Here is a 17,500-nt window from a genome sequence, read left to right on the forward strand (position 1 = left end):
TTACAGGATACAAGAACACATAGAGTATACAGAAACAGATCAAACTACACATCAGAAACGTGACTTTGTTACACGGGCTTGCTAGCATGCGTTTGGTTAAATAGTTGTAACGAAGCCACCCTAGGTCAGCTGCTGAATTAATACATTCTCGTCCGTCTCACACGGCCCTCATCCATATCAAAATAATGATGTAGACCAGCCATTTCCCAGTGTTACAAATGGTGGTTGGTGTGAAATCAAACTCGGGTCAACTGCTCAGAAGACAGCAATGTTTACCACTATACCACCAATGGTGGGAAAATAAGCAATTAAAATGGAAACCAGCAGGCTTATCAATTAGCTGGGTACAAGCACACTACAAAGCATTAGGACTGACCTGATGTAAGTGCTGCAATGGAATCCATATCATGGGAGTTGAAACAAAACCGGAATTTAAAAAACAATATTTAATTGAATAAGAATAATATGCAATTGCTTGCAAAATCACATAATACCTTTGAGAAACACTATAGGATTGCTTGCTCCGTCACATGATTAAATGTGCTTTATAAGATCCTCTTGTGTTCTTTTCCCTTGGAGTGCGTGATCATGTTATATTTGTCTTTGTTAAATCCCCAGAGATGATGGAACCGCTTCATTGTCTTCATCACTCAATGCAGTTTTACATCTGAGTGTCATATACTTGTTTTCCAATGTAAACAATTCATTTTGCCTTCTAGTGCCGGTAAACCTGTCATAATGTATTTATGTTTACTATGTTTATTGCATGGTGCCTCGATCTGTCTTACCTATGTGTATATGTCTGCAGTACATTGATGGATGTGATGATAGAAGTATACTGTGGCAGGACCTTCCTCCCAGATAGGGTGATTGTGTGTGCGTGTGTGTGTGTGTGTGTGTGTGTGTGTGTGTGTGTGTGTGTGTGTGTGTGTGTGTGTGTGTGTGTGTGTGTGTGTGTGTGCTGGTGCGCGAGCGCGCGTGCGTGTGTGTGTGTGTGTGTGCATGCGCGTGTGTGTGTGGCCTGAGTGTGATGACTGGTATGTTTGCGCACTGTTGTGGCTGCCCGGTGGTGTGTGTGTGTGCGCGTGCGTGTGTGTGTGTGTGTGTGTGGCCTGAGTGTGATGACTGGTATGTTTGCGCACTGTTGTGGCTGCCCGGTGGTGTGTGTGTGCGCGTGCGTGTGTGTGTGTGTGACCTGAGTTTGATTACTGGTATGTTTGCGTACTGTTGTGGCTGCCCGGTGGGGGGTGTGTGTGTGTGCGCGCGTGCGCGTGTGTGTGTGTGACCTGAGTTTGATGACTGGTATGTTTGCGCACTGTTGTGGCTGCCCGGTGGTCACGGCAGGAATCCTCTCTCTGTCCACAGAACAGGCCGGCTGCGGTGCAGGGCTCCCCGCACGTGGCCCAGCCCTCGGCATGTATGAACCCCGCCCTGATGAGCGCCCCATGGGTGAGACAGAGCGAACGAGAGATAAGGGGGCCACCCACGGCCCCAGAGCTTCAAGCTATCCCACCTGTGCCCGCACACTAAGGGCTGCTGCTTGCTTCTGGCGTGCCACTTTCATTCACAGGGTTCTTGCACACCTCTAAACGTCTAGGGATAAGATGGATTTTTTTTCAGACCTGTAAGACCAGACTGGAAAAGTTTCTAAATTTAAAGAACACTTGGGAAACGTTTAGAAATCCGAAATAAAAGATTAAAGTGGTCTAAGACACTAAGTCCCAAAATTCATTAGATGTCCAGTCAGTGAATTATAAATGACATGACACAGTAAAGTTACCCATTCTCATAAAGCTTTCTCCCTCTCTTTTATGAACTATTTCGTGAAAAGCACCATTATATTTAGTTGAACCGAGCACAGATCTTGACCTTTTCATGAAACCGGTTAAGTGAATATTGGTAGACTGGTCTGGAAAAAGGGTCTTTAATTTGGTCGTGTGGAAACAGCAAGAACCCTTCCGCTGCGCTTGCCATCACTGCGACCAGCTCACATACTCACTCCATGACTGCGTTACACTGAGCTTACGCTATCATCTGCTTTCTGAATCATTTGCGAAACAGTCATCCCATGAATTTGTGGCCAAGCATGGCATTTCACCGAACTATACAGCCTCACACTGAATCGCATGACCTGCTTGCATGATGTTGTCAGTGCATTGAGGCATGTACACGCGGTCCACACGTACGCATCGGAATGCGTTTAGCCGTTAAGGGCGACGGATCCCCACTCACTTTGAATGGGGTGTCGTCATCCTTTGCCGAACTGAACTGTGGCTCCGTTCAGTTCGGCTAAAGGATGACGTCACCCCATTCAAAGTGAATGGGGATCCGTTAACCCTGACTCATCAACGCATTCCAACGCGTACGTGTGAACGGTGTGTAAGGGCCAAGCCTTTCAGATGCCTATGAAGCAGATTGGATGGCCATGTCTCTGAGCTGCTGCTCTTTGATATGGGATACCAGCAAATCACAACCGTCTCAAGTGCTACATACAGACGTGGACAAAATTGTTGATTTTGATTATTTGACCAAACTTCATAGGCTGGACGCTGGACCCGTTCTGAACTCGCATATATGCCCATTATGTCACTCGCCTACAGCGCCACCTGTTGGTGGTTGGAAACATCGCACATTGTCCACCCTGACCAGATGTGTCGATGTGGCGATGGCCCTCTCATCACTGCTTGCAGTTTTAATTTTCATTACATTTTAATGCATTATTACTTTTGTCAGTTTCAAGTTATTTCAGTGACCATTGTGGGTTTTTCTTTCTTTAACGGAAGGGTACCAACAATTTTGTCCACGTCTGTAGATGTTTGAGAATCCAGGCCCAAGGGTTTAGGGCACACGGCTTGCAGTCATATCTGACGTGCTCATCTCCGATGACCATCTCGGCTCTCCCAGCTGTGTCGGCTCAGCTGTAGCCTGGCTATGAGATCCTTCATTCTTTTTTTTTTCTTCTTCAGTCTGTCGCTTCATTTTTCTACCATTGCTTCAGCTCCCTGCTCTTCACCGCCTCTTTGCCTGCTTTCAGCCAGGGTCACGTCTGCCAGACATGCCGCCGATGATGTTCACTCATACAGTTGTAATTGTGGAAATAGTGGAACCGTAGCCACAGAGTTAATTCCTCTCCATTTCAGCTCCAGAGGGACGGACATGAACTGTACATTGACACTGAAGAGGTCGTCCAAATGATTTTCACTAATGATGAATTCACATTGTCTAAGGAAATACTGTAAACCATTTTTCTGGGATTTCTGTGACATTTAAATACTGCTCCAAAGTGCATGAGTGTATATATATATATCTATATATATATATATATATATATATATATATATATTATTCTGCTCATAAATTTTATTATATAAAGAATTTATGAACATAGTAATGAGCACATTGATTGATCAACCTGACCACACAGACTGTGATGGGATTTGATTGGCCTTATACCTCACAGAATAATCCCCTGCCTCACTATTCAGGATCTCCAGACGTAACTCCAGTGTGCTACAGCATTACATACAGTAAGGGAGGTTCCTGCTATGATCTGATCCGATCTGATCTGCATTGTTCATATATTTTCCTCCCTCTGCACCTCTCTATCCCTCTCTCTCTTCCTCTCCCTCTCTCTCTCTCTTTCTCTCTCTCTCCCTCTCTCTCTTCCTCTCCATCTCTCTCCCTCTCTCTCTTCCTCTCCCTCTCTCTCTCCCTCTCTCTCTCTTTCCCTCTCTCTTTCTCTCTCTCTCTCCCTCTCTCTCTCTCCCTCTCTCTATCTCTCTCTCTCTGCACCTCTCTATCCCTCTCTCTCTTTGTTTTCCTTTCCCTCCGTCTCTCCTCCTGCTCCTCCCACCCGCCTGGTTGCAGTACCGCTACCAGGATGAAGACTCGCCGGCCCAGGAGCACGGGTTCCCCCGCCTGACCAATGAGATGCGTGCTCCGGAGCTGGTGCACGTGTCCGAGAAGAACCTGTCTGAGATCGAGAATGTGCACGGCTACGTGTCCCACTCCCACATCTCGCCGCTTAAGGTCAGTGTCACCGCCACAGGTCACGCCATGTGTGACTGCCGCCATGGTGTCCTACTCTCCTCTTCCTCTCTCTCTTTGCCAGGAGTGTATTCATTCACTATGTCTGCGTCTCCCATTTATTGTGTAAAGCCATTGTGATTCCTGTGTTGAGTGTCTGGATAGCCTATGCTAAGCCTCTAAAGCCGTCCGTCATTAGTGAAAGTGAGAAAGCACTATTCCACGTGGATAGTCATGAACAGAAGTAATCAAGTTAAACCTGTGGTCAGTGGTAGGACGACACCTCATGTGTTAAATTGTAAAGAATGCTAACTAAAGAAACCAGTGGAATTCACCCTAAAATACTGCTGACTTCAGAAGTTTTTATTCTGCAATTTAATTCTGCTTCTTAAAAGCATGGTGTTCCTCCTTGGTGCTTAAACTAGTGCTGTCAGTCGATTTAAAATGATAAAAAAAAAATAATGATAATCAATCACAGCAAATTGTTTGATTAATTAATTAATCACAACGATTAACTTTTTTCATCTACATTAATTGATCTAGATTGAAGCTTGTAGTTATGGATATAAGTGTAAAATCACAATTTAAAGTAAAATGCTATTGTTTAATAGCGTCTTTGTACACAATAACTTTAAACACAGATGATCTGCTGTGAACTACAGATTTGCAATAAAACCATCAAGTCCATCAAAACTGACTGACAGCTTGAAAGGCAAATGTGTTGTATGTGTAGCATACAGTATAGTGTAAGGGGACTTTTATTTTGAAATGGAGATGAAGAGATGACATGACTCCTGATGGGGAGGGAGATGATTTGGAGAGAACTAGCAACTAAGTCAGCTGCTCTGTAGTTAGAACATGGTGTGCAGCCCATTGGGGTAGTTGGAAGTGCTCAATAAACTTGCAAACTTGAGAATTCAACTAAGCTCTGTGTCAGGTGTGCGTTGGAAGTCCCTGTATCTTATAACTATTACATATGCACCGACAGAAATAATAATTAAATCCAGGCAGCTGCATTAATTGTAATCATTTTTCAAATGCGTGACATTTTACAAATTAATCGCAAACATTAACATGTTCGTTTTGACAGCACTAGTTCAAACGTTACAAACATATCCACTGCAGCTTTTTATGGTACCCTAGGTAATTGTAGTAGACCTTGTCATATGATGTGCAAGTTCTGCTTACATAGTACGATTTGTCAAAAAAAAAAATATATACTGGATATGCTCTAAATGTGACAGAGTAGTGCATGTTTTCAGTCTGTTGTAGTTTGATGGTTAGCCACTAGAGGGTGCCTGTTGTCCAGGATGGCACGCTTACAGCCCTGTTTGGCGGTCTGATGATAACAGTTCACAGACCCTGACGTCTGGCCTGACTGTAGTCCAGCCCAGACGATTGGGGGATTTTCAATTCATAGCCTACATAGTCGTGACAGATTACTGTAAATGTGTATATCTTTACTCTTTATCAAGGTCTTCATTTAATGTATTTATTAAAGCAGCAAAACTAGCCAGCTAACAACCTAAAAGGCATGCAAAAACCTTGAAACACCACCAACAGCCCAGTTGACACTGTAAGAAGCTTGCCAGCACACTAACTGGTGTCTTCTGGCAGTTTAGCTGGCAATGTCATGCTGTGAAAGCTTTTCTTCCATTTTTGCAGCCCAGTATACAGAACTACATAGTACATGTCCTGGATGACTAGTGGGAAAGACACAGGTGTTGATATTCTTAATTGGTACAAGTTGATTTCTGAAATATATGATATTTTTATTTCAATTAAAAAACATTTCACAGTAACAGTAATTGGATGTTTTCCTGGCTGCTGTCACTGACAACTATCTCCAAATAAGAATCGATTTAATTTTTTGCTTTTTAAATAGAGGAAGGTTAGCTCAACCCAACCCTTACCTTACTCCAGCCTTAAAATAGAGTCTTCCCCTGCTGCGGGGAGTTGATATGCGAGTCATATCTCCAGCCAGAGTCTTCTTTGACCTCAGACACCAGCAGGCAAGGCAAGCAGACAAACTCAGAGGTCATCGTAAAGTCTGGATTTTTATCAGCTCTTTATTAGGAACAGACTCAAGGGTTTACTTCCCTGCTAAAGCACAAACGACAGTCTTCTGTTATTCTTTACAGAATGATCGGGGCTAACATGGAGATAGTTTCCTTCATTGGTCCCGTTTTGTTTCTTATCTCGAGTTTAGACAATCTAGAGGAATTTGTGCATTTTTCAGATGAAGGTTCACTGTGCTAAATGCAGAATAGTGTTCAGTTTGTTTTGCTTTGGTTACCGTGCTGCACAGAAACACAGTACTTAACTATCAGGTAAGTGAAGCAGAGTCTATCCTCAGGAGTAGAAGAACATTGATTAATCCTCAGGTGTAGAAGAACACTGATGCATCGTCAGGTGTAGAAGAACACTGATCCCTTAAGTGTAGAAGAACACTGATCCCTTAAGTGTAGAATAACACTGATCCATTAAGTGTAGAATAACACTGATCCCTTAAGTGTAGAAGAACACTGATCCCTTAAGTGTAGAAGAACACTGATCCCTTAAGTGAACAAGAACACTGATCCCTTAAGTGTACAAGAACACTGATGCATCCTCAGGTGTAGAAGAACACTGATCCCTTAAGTGTAGAAGAACACTGATGCATCCTCAGGTGTAGAAGAACACTGATCCCTTAAGTGTAGAAGAACACTGATCCCTTAAGTGTAGAAGAACACTGATCCCTTAAGTGTAGAAGAACACTGATCCCTTAAGTGTAGAAGAACACTGATGCATCCCTTAAGTGTAGAAGAACACTGATCCCTTAAGTGTAGAAGAACACTGATCCCTTAAGTGTAGAAGAACACTGATGCATCCTCAGGTGTAGAAGAACACTGATGCATCCTCAGGTGTAGAAGAACACTGATGCATCCTCAGGTGTAGAAGAACACTGATCCCTTAAGTGTGGAAGAACACTGATCCCTTAAGTGTAAAAGAACACTGATGCATCCTCAGGAGTAGAAGAACACTGATGCATCCTCAGGTGTAGAAGAACACTGATGAACCCTTAGGTGTAGAAGAACACTGATCCCTTAAGTGTAGAAGAACACTGATGCATCCTCAGGTGTAGAAGAACACTGATGCATCCTCAGGAGTAGAAGAACACTGATGCATCCTCAGGTGTAGAAGAACACTGATCCCTTAAGTGTAGAAGAACACTGATGCATCCTCAGGTGTAGAAGAACACTGATGCATCCTCAGGAGTAGAAGAACACTGATGCATCCTCAGGTGTAGAAGAACACTGATCCCTTAAGTGTAGAAGAACACTGATCCCTTAAGTGTAGAAGAACACTGATCCCTTAAGTGTAGAAGAACACTGATGCATCCTCAGGTGTAGAAGAACACTGATCCCTTAAGTGTAGAAGAACACTGATCCCTTAAGTGTAGAAGAACACTGATCCCTTAAGTGTAGAAGAACACTGATCCCTTAAGTGTAGAAGAACACTGATGCATCCTCAGGTGTAGAAGAACACTGATCCCTTAAGTGTAGAAGAACACTGATGCATCCTCAGGTGTAGAAGAACACTGATCCCTTAAGTGTAGAAGAACACTGATCCCTTAAGTGTAGAAGAACACTGATCCCTTAAGTGTAGAAGAACACTGATCCCTTAAGTGTACAAGAACACTGATCCCTTAAGTGTACAAGAACACTGATCCCTTAAGTGTAGAAGAACACTGATCCCTTAAGTGTAGAAGAACACTGATGCATCCTCAGGTGTACAAGAACACTGATCCCTTAAGTGTAGAAGAACACTGATCCCTTAAGTGTAGAAGAACACTGATCCCTTAAGTGTAGAAGAACACTGATAAATCCTTAGGTGCAGAAAAACACTGATAAAGCCTCCCCACACCCTAGTATATTCAGTAAGTACATGCAGCAGGTTGTCCAGTATGTTGTTTCAGGGACGATACGATAATGATTATCTGTGACAAAAAGAGGACAATAACAGATATTTTACGCCAATATTTGAATGCTTTGAACAGGTGGTTTGTTTTTTTCAGTGTAGGCTCTGACAACATGAATTATTTGAGTGCACTGCACTTGCTAATCTCTTTTTCTGAATCCATCTACAGCTGGTTTGAGAAAAAGGCAGGTAGATGAGAAAATTAAAGAGTGTTTCTGAGAGCAAGTATCATTTAGAATTGTAAGCCTTCAATTCTTCCTACAATATAGGCTACAATACTGACCACATTTGGCCTTACAGATTAAATGTGAGGGTCACATTTGAGCTACAGCATGTGTGAGGGTGTGCACATTCAAATGAGACAGTGTATGAGAGAGACAGGGCCTACTAAAAGGGTGCCATTTTGACATTGTTGGTAAATGTCTCTAGCTATCTTATTTTGGCTATGCAACTGATGCCTATCGCTATTTCAAAAGCATTCTATTATTGGAAGAACAATGGCAATCATTGCATAAGGGGTAAAGCAAGTTGATATATCATCATTTACTATCAAATATCATACCTAAAAACTAGTCTTTGCGTCACTACTTTTTCTGAAGCTGCAGGGAGATTCTAAAATCCTTAAGCCTAATTTATACTTATTGCACTTTAGTACACTTTTAAAAAGGTTGGCGACAAAAATTACGTCATGGACGACACTTTAAACCGTTGCTTTGAAGTGTCGGCTACATGGAAAAAAAATTCTACTGGCGCTGATGTCGTCACAGTAGCGTTACGTAGATACAACAGGCCCCGGTGCCTGCTATTATGACGAGCCCCTGTCAGTGGCATAAGGTAGATGGGCTGAAACATTTTGAAGAATGCAAGAGGATAGCTCACTGGAGGATTTTTCATGTTTTACACACAGGCCTAAACAAGGAAGCTGGAAGTGCAGGCTCTGGCATAATTTAGAAATATTTGAAGTGGCACAAAACACACGCAGCATTTCATTTGCGCAGCGGAGACGCTTACCGGGCCTTAATCCTAGGCAATATTTGTTAAGTATTAGTTCTTAAGTAATTTTTGTGACAAATGTACACCAGTAGAATACCATGTGGAAGGACTGTAAGAAAGTTAGCGAAAATACTGTGAACTGTTTGCTGCAATATATTTATTATAATAACTCTACTTCCATGATGATGAAGCCAAATGATGAAACATCAAAGTGGCAAACAGTATTTTCAGTTTTGCCCCGAGGTTCCAACATACAATGCAACCGCTAGCGAACTAAAGTTTAATTTTGTGAAATGTTGCTTAAATGAAGTTGTCCTTCAGAAATGCTGTACTTTAGGGTACATTTCTATGACTGTTTCATTTGAAAGAAAATATATATTACTATTTGTTAAATGTCAAATAGTTGCAACTCATAGCATAAGTGCATAATTTAGTCCTTTTTACAAGTCCTTATTTCTTTTTTTAAGCTAAAGCATAGGCTACTTCTACTGCAGTATGCTCAAACATCATGGTATGAGCTCGACTACCCTTGTATTAGATACTTACCTTCCATCCTTGTTTTCAATAGTAGGTCTAAGACAACGTCAAGGTCAGAAAATGTTGTCTGTCTCGGACAGACGTACCTCGTACCTACCTATACCTAAAGCATTTTTTTTTCTGACAGAGGCGTTGCATCAGGAAAGCACATGCTATGCTTTAGAAAATAAATACAAAATGTATCGGTAATTTAGATTAAAAATACAGTATACCAAACACAGAAAATGTGCAAATATCCTCCCGATCAGTTAATGGGTTGAGCCCTAACGAACTTTAGATTTCAGGTATGCCTTTCTGCCAGCTGTAACAGAAGATAAGCATGGCGCTGTACATGTCTGACACTGTTCCTATGAAGGTCCTGCTGTGGTCAGGACAGGTGAGGGGGTCAGAGCGAGGTCCTGCTGTGGTCAGGACAGGTGAGGGGGTCAGAGCGAGGTCCTGCTGTGGTCAGGACTGAAGTGTCTTTAGTTGCTCCAGGAGGGCCTGTGCTATTGGATCCAGACACAGACTTATAGGGCGGGCCTGTGCTATAGGATCCAGACACAGACTTATAGGGCGGTGCATTAGAGGCTCTTCCTCATCCCACCATGCAGGAAGTCCGACTCCCTTGTATTCTCATTCAGCCAGAACACTCCTCTCCTTTTTTCTCTTCTCTTCTTTTTTTCTCTTCTCTTTTACTCTCTTCTCTGCTCTTCTTTTCTTCTCTTCTCTTCTCTTATTTTCTTCTCTTCTCTTCTCTTCTCTTCTCTTCTCCTCTTGTCTGCTCCTCTCCTTTCTTCTCTTCTCTTCTCTTCTCTTTTCCACTCCTCGCCTCTTTTCTTCTCTCCTTTCTTCTCCTCTCTTCTCTTCTCCTCCTCACTCACCTCCTGCTTTCTCTCTCTCTCTCGCTCTCTCTCTCCTGCCACCATGGCGCATGCAGTGTGACTGGGTCCTCATTGTCCTTTGCTTCTTTTATTTGAATCTCTTGTTCCCTCCACACACTTGCAAGTGATGTTGTCTTTTATTTCTCACCTGCAGCCTGCACTGGTTACCCGTTATGATCTTACATACCCGGGTGTGACAGCAGCAAACTACCTGGCAAGTTTTTAAATTTTTATTTATTTGGAATAATACAAAATGTGTTTCTTCCTGTGTGCTGTAGAGATTCCTCTTGTTGAAGACAAACACGACAATGTATAAGGCAACAATATAATGTCTATAGTGTAATTTAGTACAGCCTTAACTCATCACGCTTGGTTGGTATATTTATAAAGTTGGATTTCCTCAGTAAATTGAATATCACTCTACAGCTTTAGCAGATCTGCAGGGAATCTTTGAAGGATTTGTATCTGCTTCATGCCGAGTGGTGCAGGAAATTAGATCGCCTCACTTTGTTCACACCTTCCTACTTCAGATGGTTTTTCAACTTTGAAATTGTTACAGTAAATGATGTTAACAAGATATTGCTGCTTGACATATTCAATTGTCACTCAAAATGTATAATGTAATTTTCATGGTCTGCTATTTCATGCGCAACGAAAATATGTTGTCAAGTGCAGAAATGCTTTTAGAGTAACCAGGAACATGAAGAAACATCAAAGTGGCAAACAGTATTTTCAGTTTTGCCCCGAGGTTCCAACATACAATGCAATCGCTAGCAAGCTAAAGTTTAATTTTGTGAAAGGTTGCTGAAATGAAGATGTACATTTCTATGACTGTTTCATTTGAAAGAATATATATACGTACATTACTATTTGTTAAATGTGCAGTGCAGAGTTAGTAACCAGGAATCGGGGGCAAACAGGCTGGTTGCAGTAAGAGGGAGAGTTAAGAGTCCTGGCAGTAATATGGCAATTAAGCACAGCGCAAGCTGAGTCTCCATGCAACCTTTTAATGGCAAATTTCCACTATTCGAATAGGGAATCCTGAGTGGAAACACTTGAAGCTCACCTAAAATCTAGGTCGAATAAGAAATGTATTTGCTGGAAGGAGGTGGATTAACTCCCAATTTGCATTGGGTCAAATGTGACTAAGATTGATGAAAGTGGGGTTTATTTGCATCAAATCCATTTCCATTAAAAACTGCAGTGACAGTTTTAAGTGTTGAACCCACAGCTGTTCACGACTCCTCCCTCGATATAGAAGTGTGTCCATTTTAAATTTGGGTTTAATTTAATTTTAACAGCAGATGGAAACGTGCACAGACTCACATTTTCTTTAGCCGGATTTTCATGAACGCGCTTTAAATAGGCCAGAAAAGGGATGGAACCCCAGCTACAGATGCTTGTCTGCCTGAGCCCATCTCTTGTCCCTCAACCTTCCATTTGAGCCTCCATTCTTTTCATAGAGCACACAAGTCGGGTCTTGAGATGTACTATGTGAGAAGAATGAGAGTGTTTTGTTCCGATCCCGTGCGCCTTAATGAACAGTTTCATACCTGCGCACCCGGATGTGCGTTGATAGAGACAGAGTACTTGCCCATTTTCTCAGCACCATTCAAGGCAAATTAATTCACTTTGACTCTTCACTGGAAGTAGTTTCCCCCATCTCTGCAGCTCTGTATGGTCGTGGGAGAAAGTGTGTGTCGATGTAAAAAGACTCCGTTATGCAGAAGAAGACAACACTGAAACGAGCCGTTCCATTCTATTATACATGAGCCACACAAAAGCCGTACGGAGCCGGGGTTCTGCTATTCCCCATGTGTGCGCTGGCACCGGGAAGTCACAGTGAATAATAGCTTTAATAAACTTCTCTAATTGGACAAACCCCCGAAACTTCAGTTGCTTCCCCCGGTGAGAGCCATGCTGCTTTTACTTAGGAAACAGCGTTGTCTGGTGAGGCGGTGACTCACTAAGGTGACGCACAATTTATTTTTATTTTATTTTATTTTATTTTATTAAAGGATCCCCATTAGCTTATGCCATAGCAGTTTGCTAATCTTCCTGGGGTCCACATAAAATCCACATTACAAGTAATACTATTAAGTGTATTAAAATACAGTTCATACATACACAACTATAATAACAGTATACATAATACATCACAATAGATCTATATGCTGCATTATTCATCTACCAGCTTTGACTGGGATAACGGCTGCCCCCCTAAAACAAACTGGCCAACCACAGGCAGGACCCCCCTTCCTACCAATCATGCCTTTTTGACGAGATCATTCAAATTGTACCCAGCTGTTTTAAAAAGAGAGTTTTACCTTTCTATAGCGTAGTGTTTCTCATTTTTAAGGTTCAGGCAAGGGGATATTGTAAGGAACTTTGGCTTGTGCTGCAGTACAACTAAACCTGAGGTGAAAACATGGTCGTCGTCATCATCCCCCCCCCCCCCCCCCCCAGCCCTGACACCCCCCCAGCCAGACACCCCCAATCCTTCTTTTCAGTTGAACGTTGGTGATGAGCTCTAGACGAGCCCTGAGCCTCAGCAGGCGACTGGCATCTATCAGCGAGATCATTAGGACGGCGGAGCAGCCCGTCTCTGTGCCTCGCCTCCTGCAGGGGGGAGCAGGAGTCCTCCTCCTCTGTCTTGATTGTCGCTTCATCTCGTCTCCCAGTTGAAATAATTACAGTGGAGCGCGGTGGCACAGTGTGCGGCCTTGTGTGTGTGTGTGTGTGTGTGTGTGTGTGTGTGTGTGTGTGTGGCACGTCATTGTGTGGCTTGTGTCTGGAGTGACGGGAGTCACAGGAGAGAGAAGCAGGCACATGAAAGTTGTCTACTGCTGGCGAGGAAAAGGCTTTAGAGTTTAGTGTAGATCTGTGTTGAGCGCGCCCTGGGATTATGGTTCAGAGAACACCTGTGTGTTCTGTGCCCTCCCCTCTGCCGGGCACCTCCAGAAGTGTATTTGGCGGAAGTCCTGGGTGAGATGAGTTCTGGTTCGGCTTTCCTCCAGAAATAGTCACTTCTCAAACGTTCTGCTGTGAGTCTAGCTGTCGGTGTTTAAGAAACGTGGCTGATCTCCACCTTAACTAACAAAATAGACTCACCTGACCTCGTATGACTGAAGGGAAATGTGCCGCCCGTCTGTCCATCCACTGGGTTTGAAGCCATAATTCAGTTCAGTTCAGTTTATTTGTTGAAGAGGGACAGTGTACATTAATAAACATTAAAATGTAAATGCACCCAATTGTAGCCAAAAGGCTAGTTTCCATTGGCAGTCCCCCTGCCAGAGTGTTAATGGCTAAACAACTTAAAAAAGGCGTTAACATATATATCAAACATAACAGAGTGATAGTGGCTAAACAACTTAAAAAAGGCGTTAACATATATATCAAACATAACAGAGTGATAGTGGCTGAACAACTTAAAAAAGGCGTTAACATATATATCAAACATAACATTGACAAAATAAAATAAAATAAGATAATCAAAGTGAGGTGGTCGGACGGGGCAGCCAGTCAAGTTCCCATGGGTGGGCTTCACCTCTACGCAGCTCAAAACTGGTATGCTTTTTTCATTCAGAAGGATTTACATTTCCATTTAGTCATCAAGCAGACGCTTTTGTCCAAAGCCACGTACAAGGGAAAGAACAATCAAGCTAAGAGCAATAAAACCTGGTGTAACAATAAATACTGCTTATTTTTTTTCCAAAAAATAGAAAACGACATAAACTCCTCAAAAAAAGTTCGGAAACTTTTCTTCAGTCGATTATCCCTCCCCTTTAATAATTCCAATTGGTATGGTATTGTATATCGTTGGAAAGCCTGATTAGTCACCTTTACAACGAGGTACAACTTGTAAGGATCGTGCAATAGTGGAATGAGCAGCACAGCTAACCGTGTGGGTAGCGGCCCACATTTTTTTGCCAAAATCCCCTGCAATATTCTTCTGTTGGTATTCACTCTTGTTTTGTGTTGTTTGGTGGATTGGATGATTCTCCCACAGTATTAAGGAAAAAACAACACATATTGACCATTTTTACACTTTATTCATTTTACACTGTCAGGGACCTCAGTAGCATGTGGAAGATCCACACGCAGCCACAACAGCTTGGCACCTCCTGTGGGATGGCATCCCATTCCTGAACCAGAATTTGTAGCAAGTCAGCCAACATGGTTGCGTTGGTCACTCTGGCACGTTCTGCACGCCCAAGCAGATCCCACAAGTATTCAATTTGGTTTAGGTCTGGACTCACGCCAGGCCTTTCCATCCTCTCCACTCCCAAGTTCTTGAGGTACTCTGTGATGATCCTGCCTCTGTGGGGGCGAGCATTGTCATCCTGGAGGATGGAGTTAGGTCCCAGATTCTGGAGATATGGGGTCGCCATTGGCTCCAGAATCTCATTCCGATATCTCACTAAATTCCAACAGAAGAATATTGCAGGGGATTTTGGCAAACATTTTTGGGATGCTACCCACACGGTTAGCTGTGTTGCTCATTCCATGAATGCACGATCCACATGCTACTGAGGTCCCTGACAGTGTAAAATGAATAAAGTGTAAAAATGGTCAATATGTTTTGTTTTTTTCTTAATACTGTGGGAGAATCATCAAATCCACCAAGCAACACAAAACAAGAGTGAATACCAACAGAAGAATATTGCAGGGGGTTTTGGGCCACTACCCACACGGTTAGCTGTGTTGCTCATTCCACGATTGCAAGATCCTTACAGGTTGTACCTCGTTGTAAAGGTGACTAATCAGGCTTTCCAACGATACACAATACAATATCAATTGGTATTATTAAAGGGGAGGGATAATCGACTGAAGAAACGTTTCCAAACTTTTTTTTAGGATTTTGGCAAAAAAATGTTGGCCGCTACCCACACGGTTAGCTGTGTTGTGTTGCTCATTCCACGAATGCACGATCCTTACAAATTGTACCTCGTTGTAAAGGTGACTAATCAGGCTTTCCAACGATATACAATACAATACCAATTGGTATTATTAAAGGGGAGGGATAATCGACTGAAGAAATGTTTCCGAACTTTTTTTGAGGAGTTTAGAAAGAAAAAGAAGTGCGGGCCTGTCACTGCTTAAGTGCAAGTTAAGCCAAGGTGCCAGTTAGGAAGGGAGGTGATTTGTCATTCTTGTGTTATAATGATTTAATAAAGTCTTATTGTGTGTCACTGAAATGTTCAAGCATTGTACTATACCAGAAGTCTTTCAGTCTGCCAAATTAGCATACTAATTGTTTCTCTCAATTTTGACCTATCAATCTGACTAAAACCCTACAGTGCCGAGACCTCAGGCATGATTGTAATGAATTTGTCTTAAATTGATTGAATTTAATTGATTAGCCCAAACCCATTCCTTCGTCTGAGTACGCACTGCTCTGACAGGTCTGCAGGGCTTATGTGTCTCTTGAGAGCTTTTGACACTCACAGCCCAAGCGTCTGTCACGCGGAGTGATCAGAAATGTGTGAAAGAATAGTCAGCACGAAGACTACTAATGGGCTTGAGTGATGCACTCCCTAACTAATGAGGGAACAGTTTGTTAGTAGAATATGAAAGGATAACACTGGCTTCCATAGTTTCTCTTTATTTCCAGCAGTATTACAACAACATTGAAATTGTATTTAACAAACAAGTCCTTATTGTCTTTATTTCCAGCAGTATTACAACAACATTGAAATTGTATTTAACAAACAAGTCCTTATTGTCTTTATTTCCAGCAGTATTACAACAACATTGAAATTGTATTTAACAAACAAGTCCTTATTGTCTTTATTTCCAGCAGTATTACAACAACATTGAAATTGTATTTAACAAACAAGTCCTTATTGTTTGCTAGAAAAGGTTGTTAGTGACAGCTGCCATTGAACATTTTACAAGCAGTAAATCTGCAAAGCCACAGGACACATTCCATTGTGATGTGCAGTGAGAACACTAAGGAGCAGCACAGCCACTCAGTCAGACATGGAGAATGAGATAACCTTGCCTTTTCAGTCCACATTAGCCTTCACATTCGGCGAGGCATCCCGTGGTCAAAGTATGTATGTACCTATTCTCTGATTGATGGTTCACTGCATAACATATCTTTTTAGGTTCAGTACAGAAATGCCTTCATGCTGCGGCCTGTTTTTTTTTTTTTCTTCTTTTCTTCACAATTAATGAGAAATGCCTGCTGGCTTAGTATTCATGACTTCTCTATCCTCGTGTTGAGGGTGACCTTCTAAGCATCTGTTTTGTATTATGAAGGAGACACTCACGAATACTGCGATACAAATATGCCCAGTAAAACTGTCTTATGTGTTTTCAGTGTGTATTTGATACACACACGGGAATGTATATCCCATGAAGCTCTTAGCGCTTCAGATCAATACTGAGTTTGGTACTGAGTTTAGTTAATGGGCTTTAATCTTCAGATCAATACTGAGTTTGGTAAATCCTCAGTCAGTTATGTATTTACTTGTTTGTTTTATCTTGATTTTTTCTGCATTTTATTATTTTTATTGTAAGCTTTTCGTAGCAGATGTGTTTGTTTTTATTTGTTTTGTTGTTGTTTTTTTCATCAGAGAAGGGCACTAATGCTTTCACAGCAGTTGCTTGAAAACCATTCAGGAATAATGATAATGATCACCTTCAGCTGCAGCTGCAGCTATAATATCTTACATAAGCTACTCACCAAGAAAACACAACCCTATACTTTACACTTCATACTTTCTGTTCGGATGTATAACACAAAGCTCTGAGTCTCACAGCATTGAAAGGGCCGGGGTCAGGTTTTTATTATTGATTTGATGGGTCAACAAAGAGAAGTCCCTTGGTGTGGTCTTTTTTCCCCTACCTTTCGTTTGTTTGTTTGGATCCGTTTCGCATTATTGCCCTTCTCTGATGAAAAAACAACATCAAAACAAATAATAACAAACACATCTGCTATGAAAAATATACAATAAAAATAATAAAATGCCGAAAAAGTCAAGATAAAGCAAACAAATAAATACATAGCTCACTGTGTAAATATCTAGAAAATGAGCTTCATGGCCCAGCTGGTGTCAGGCTATTGTGCCAGTGGTCGCCATAACTTGCTTTTACAGTGAACTTTGGTTAGTGCG

At 42.0% G+C, this 17,500-nt stretch overlaps 1 protein-coding gene across 1 annotated transcript in view; it reads left to right on the top strand.

Annotated features, from left to right (window-relative positions):
- The window catches only part of LOC308364520 (disks large homolog 2-like), a gene marked incomplete at its 5' end in the record, with an annotated part of 149,047 nt that overhangs the window by 12,551 nt on the left and 118,996 nt on the right, over nt 1-17,500 (top strand). The window contains one exon of the mRNA XM_080837654.1: nt 3,868-4,029. Within this exon, the coding sequence (XP_080693780.1) occupies nt 3,868-4,029 (162 nt within the window). The remainder of the gene's footprint in view (nt 1-3,867; nt 4,030-17,500) is intronic.

The sequence above is a fragment of the Sprattus sprattus genome (assembly GCF_963457725.1).
Source record: "Sprattus sprattus genome assembly, chromosome: 1".
In the NCBI taxonomy this organism is placed as follows: domain Eukaryota; kingdom Metazoa; phylum Chordata; class Actinopteri; order Clupeiformes; family Clupeidae; genus Sprattus; species Sprattus sprattus.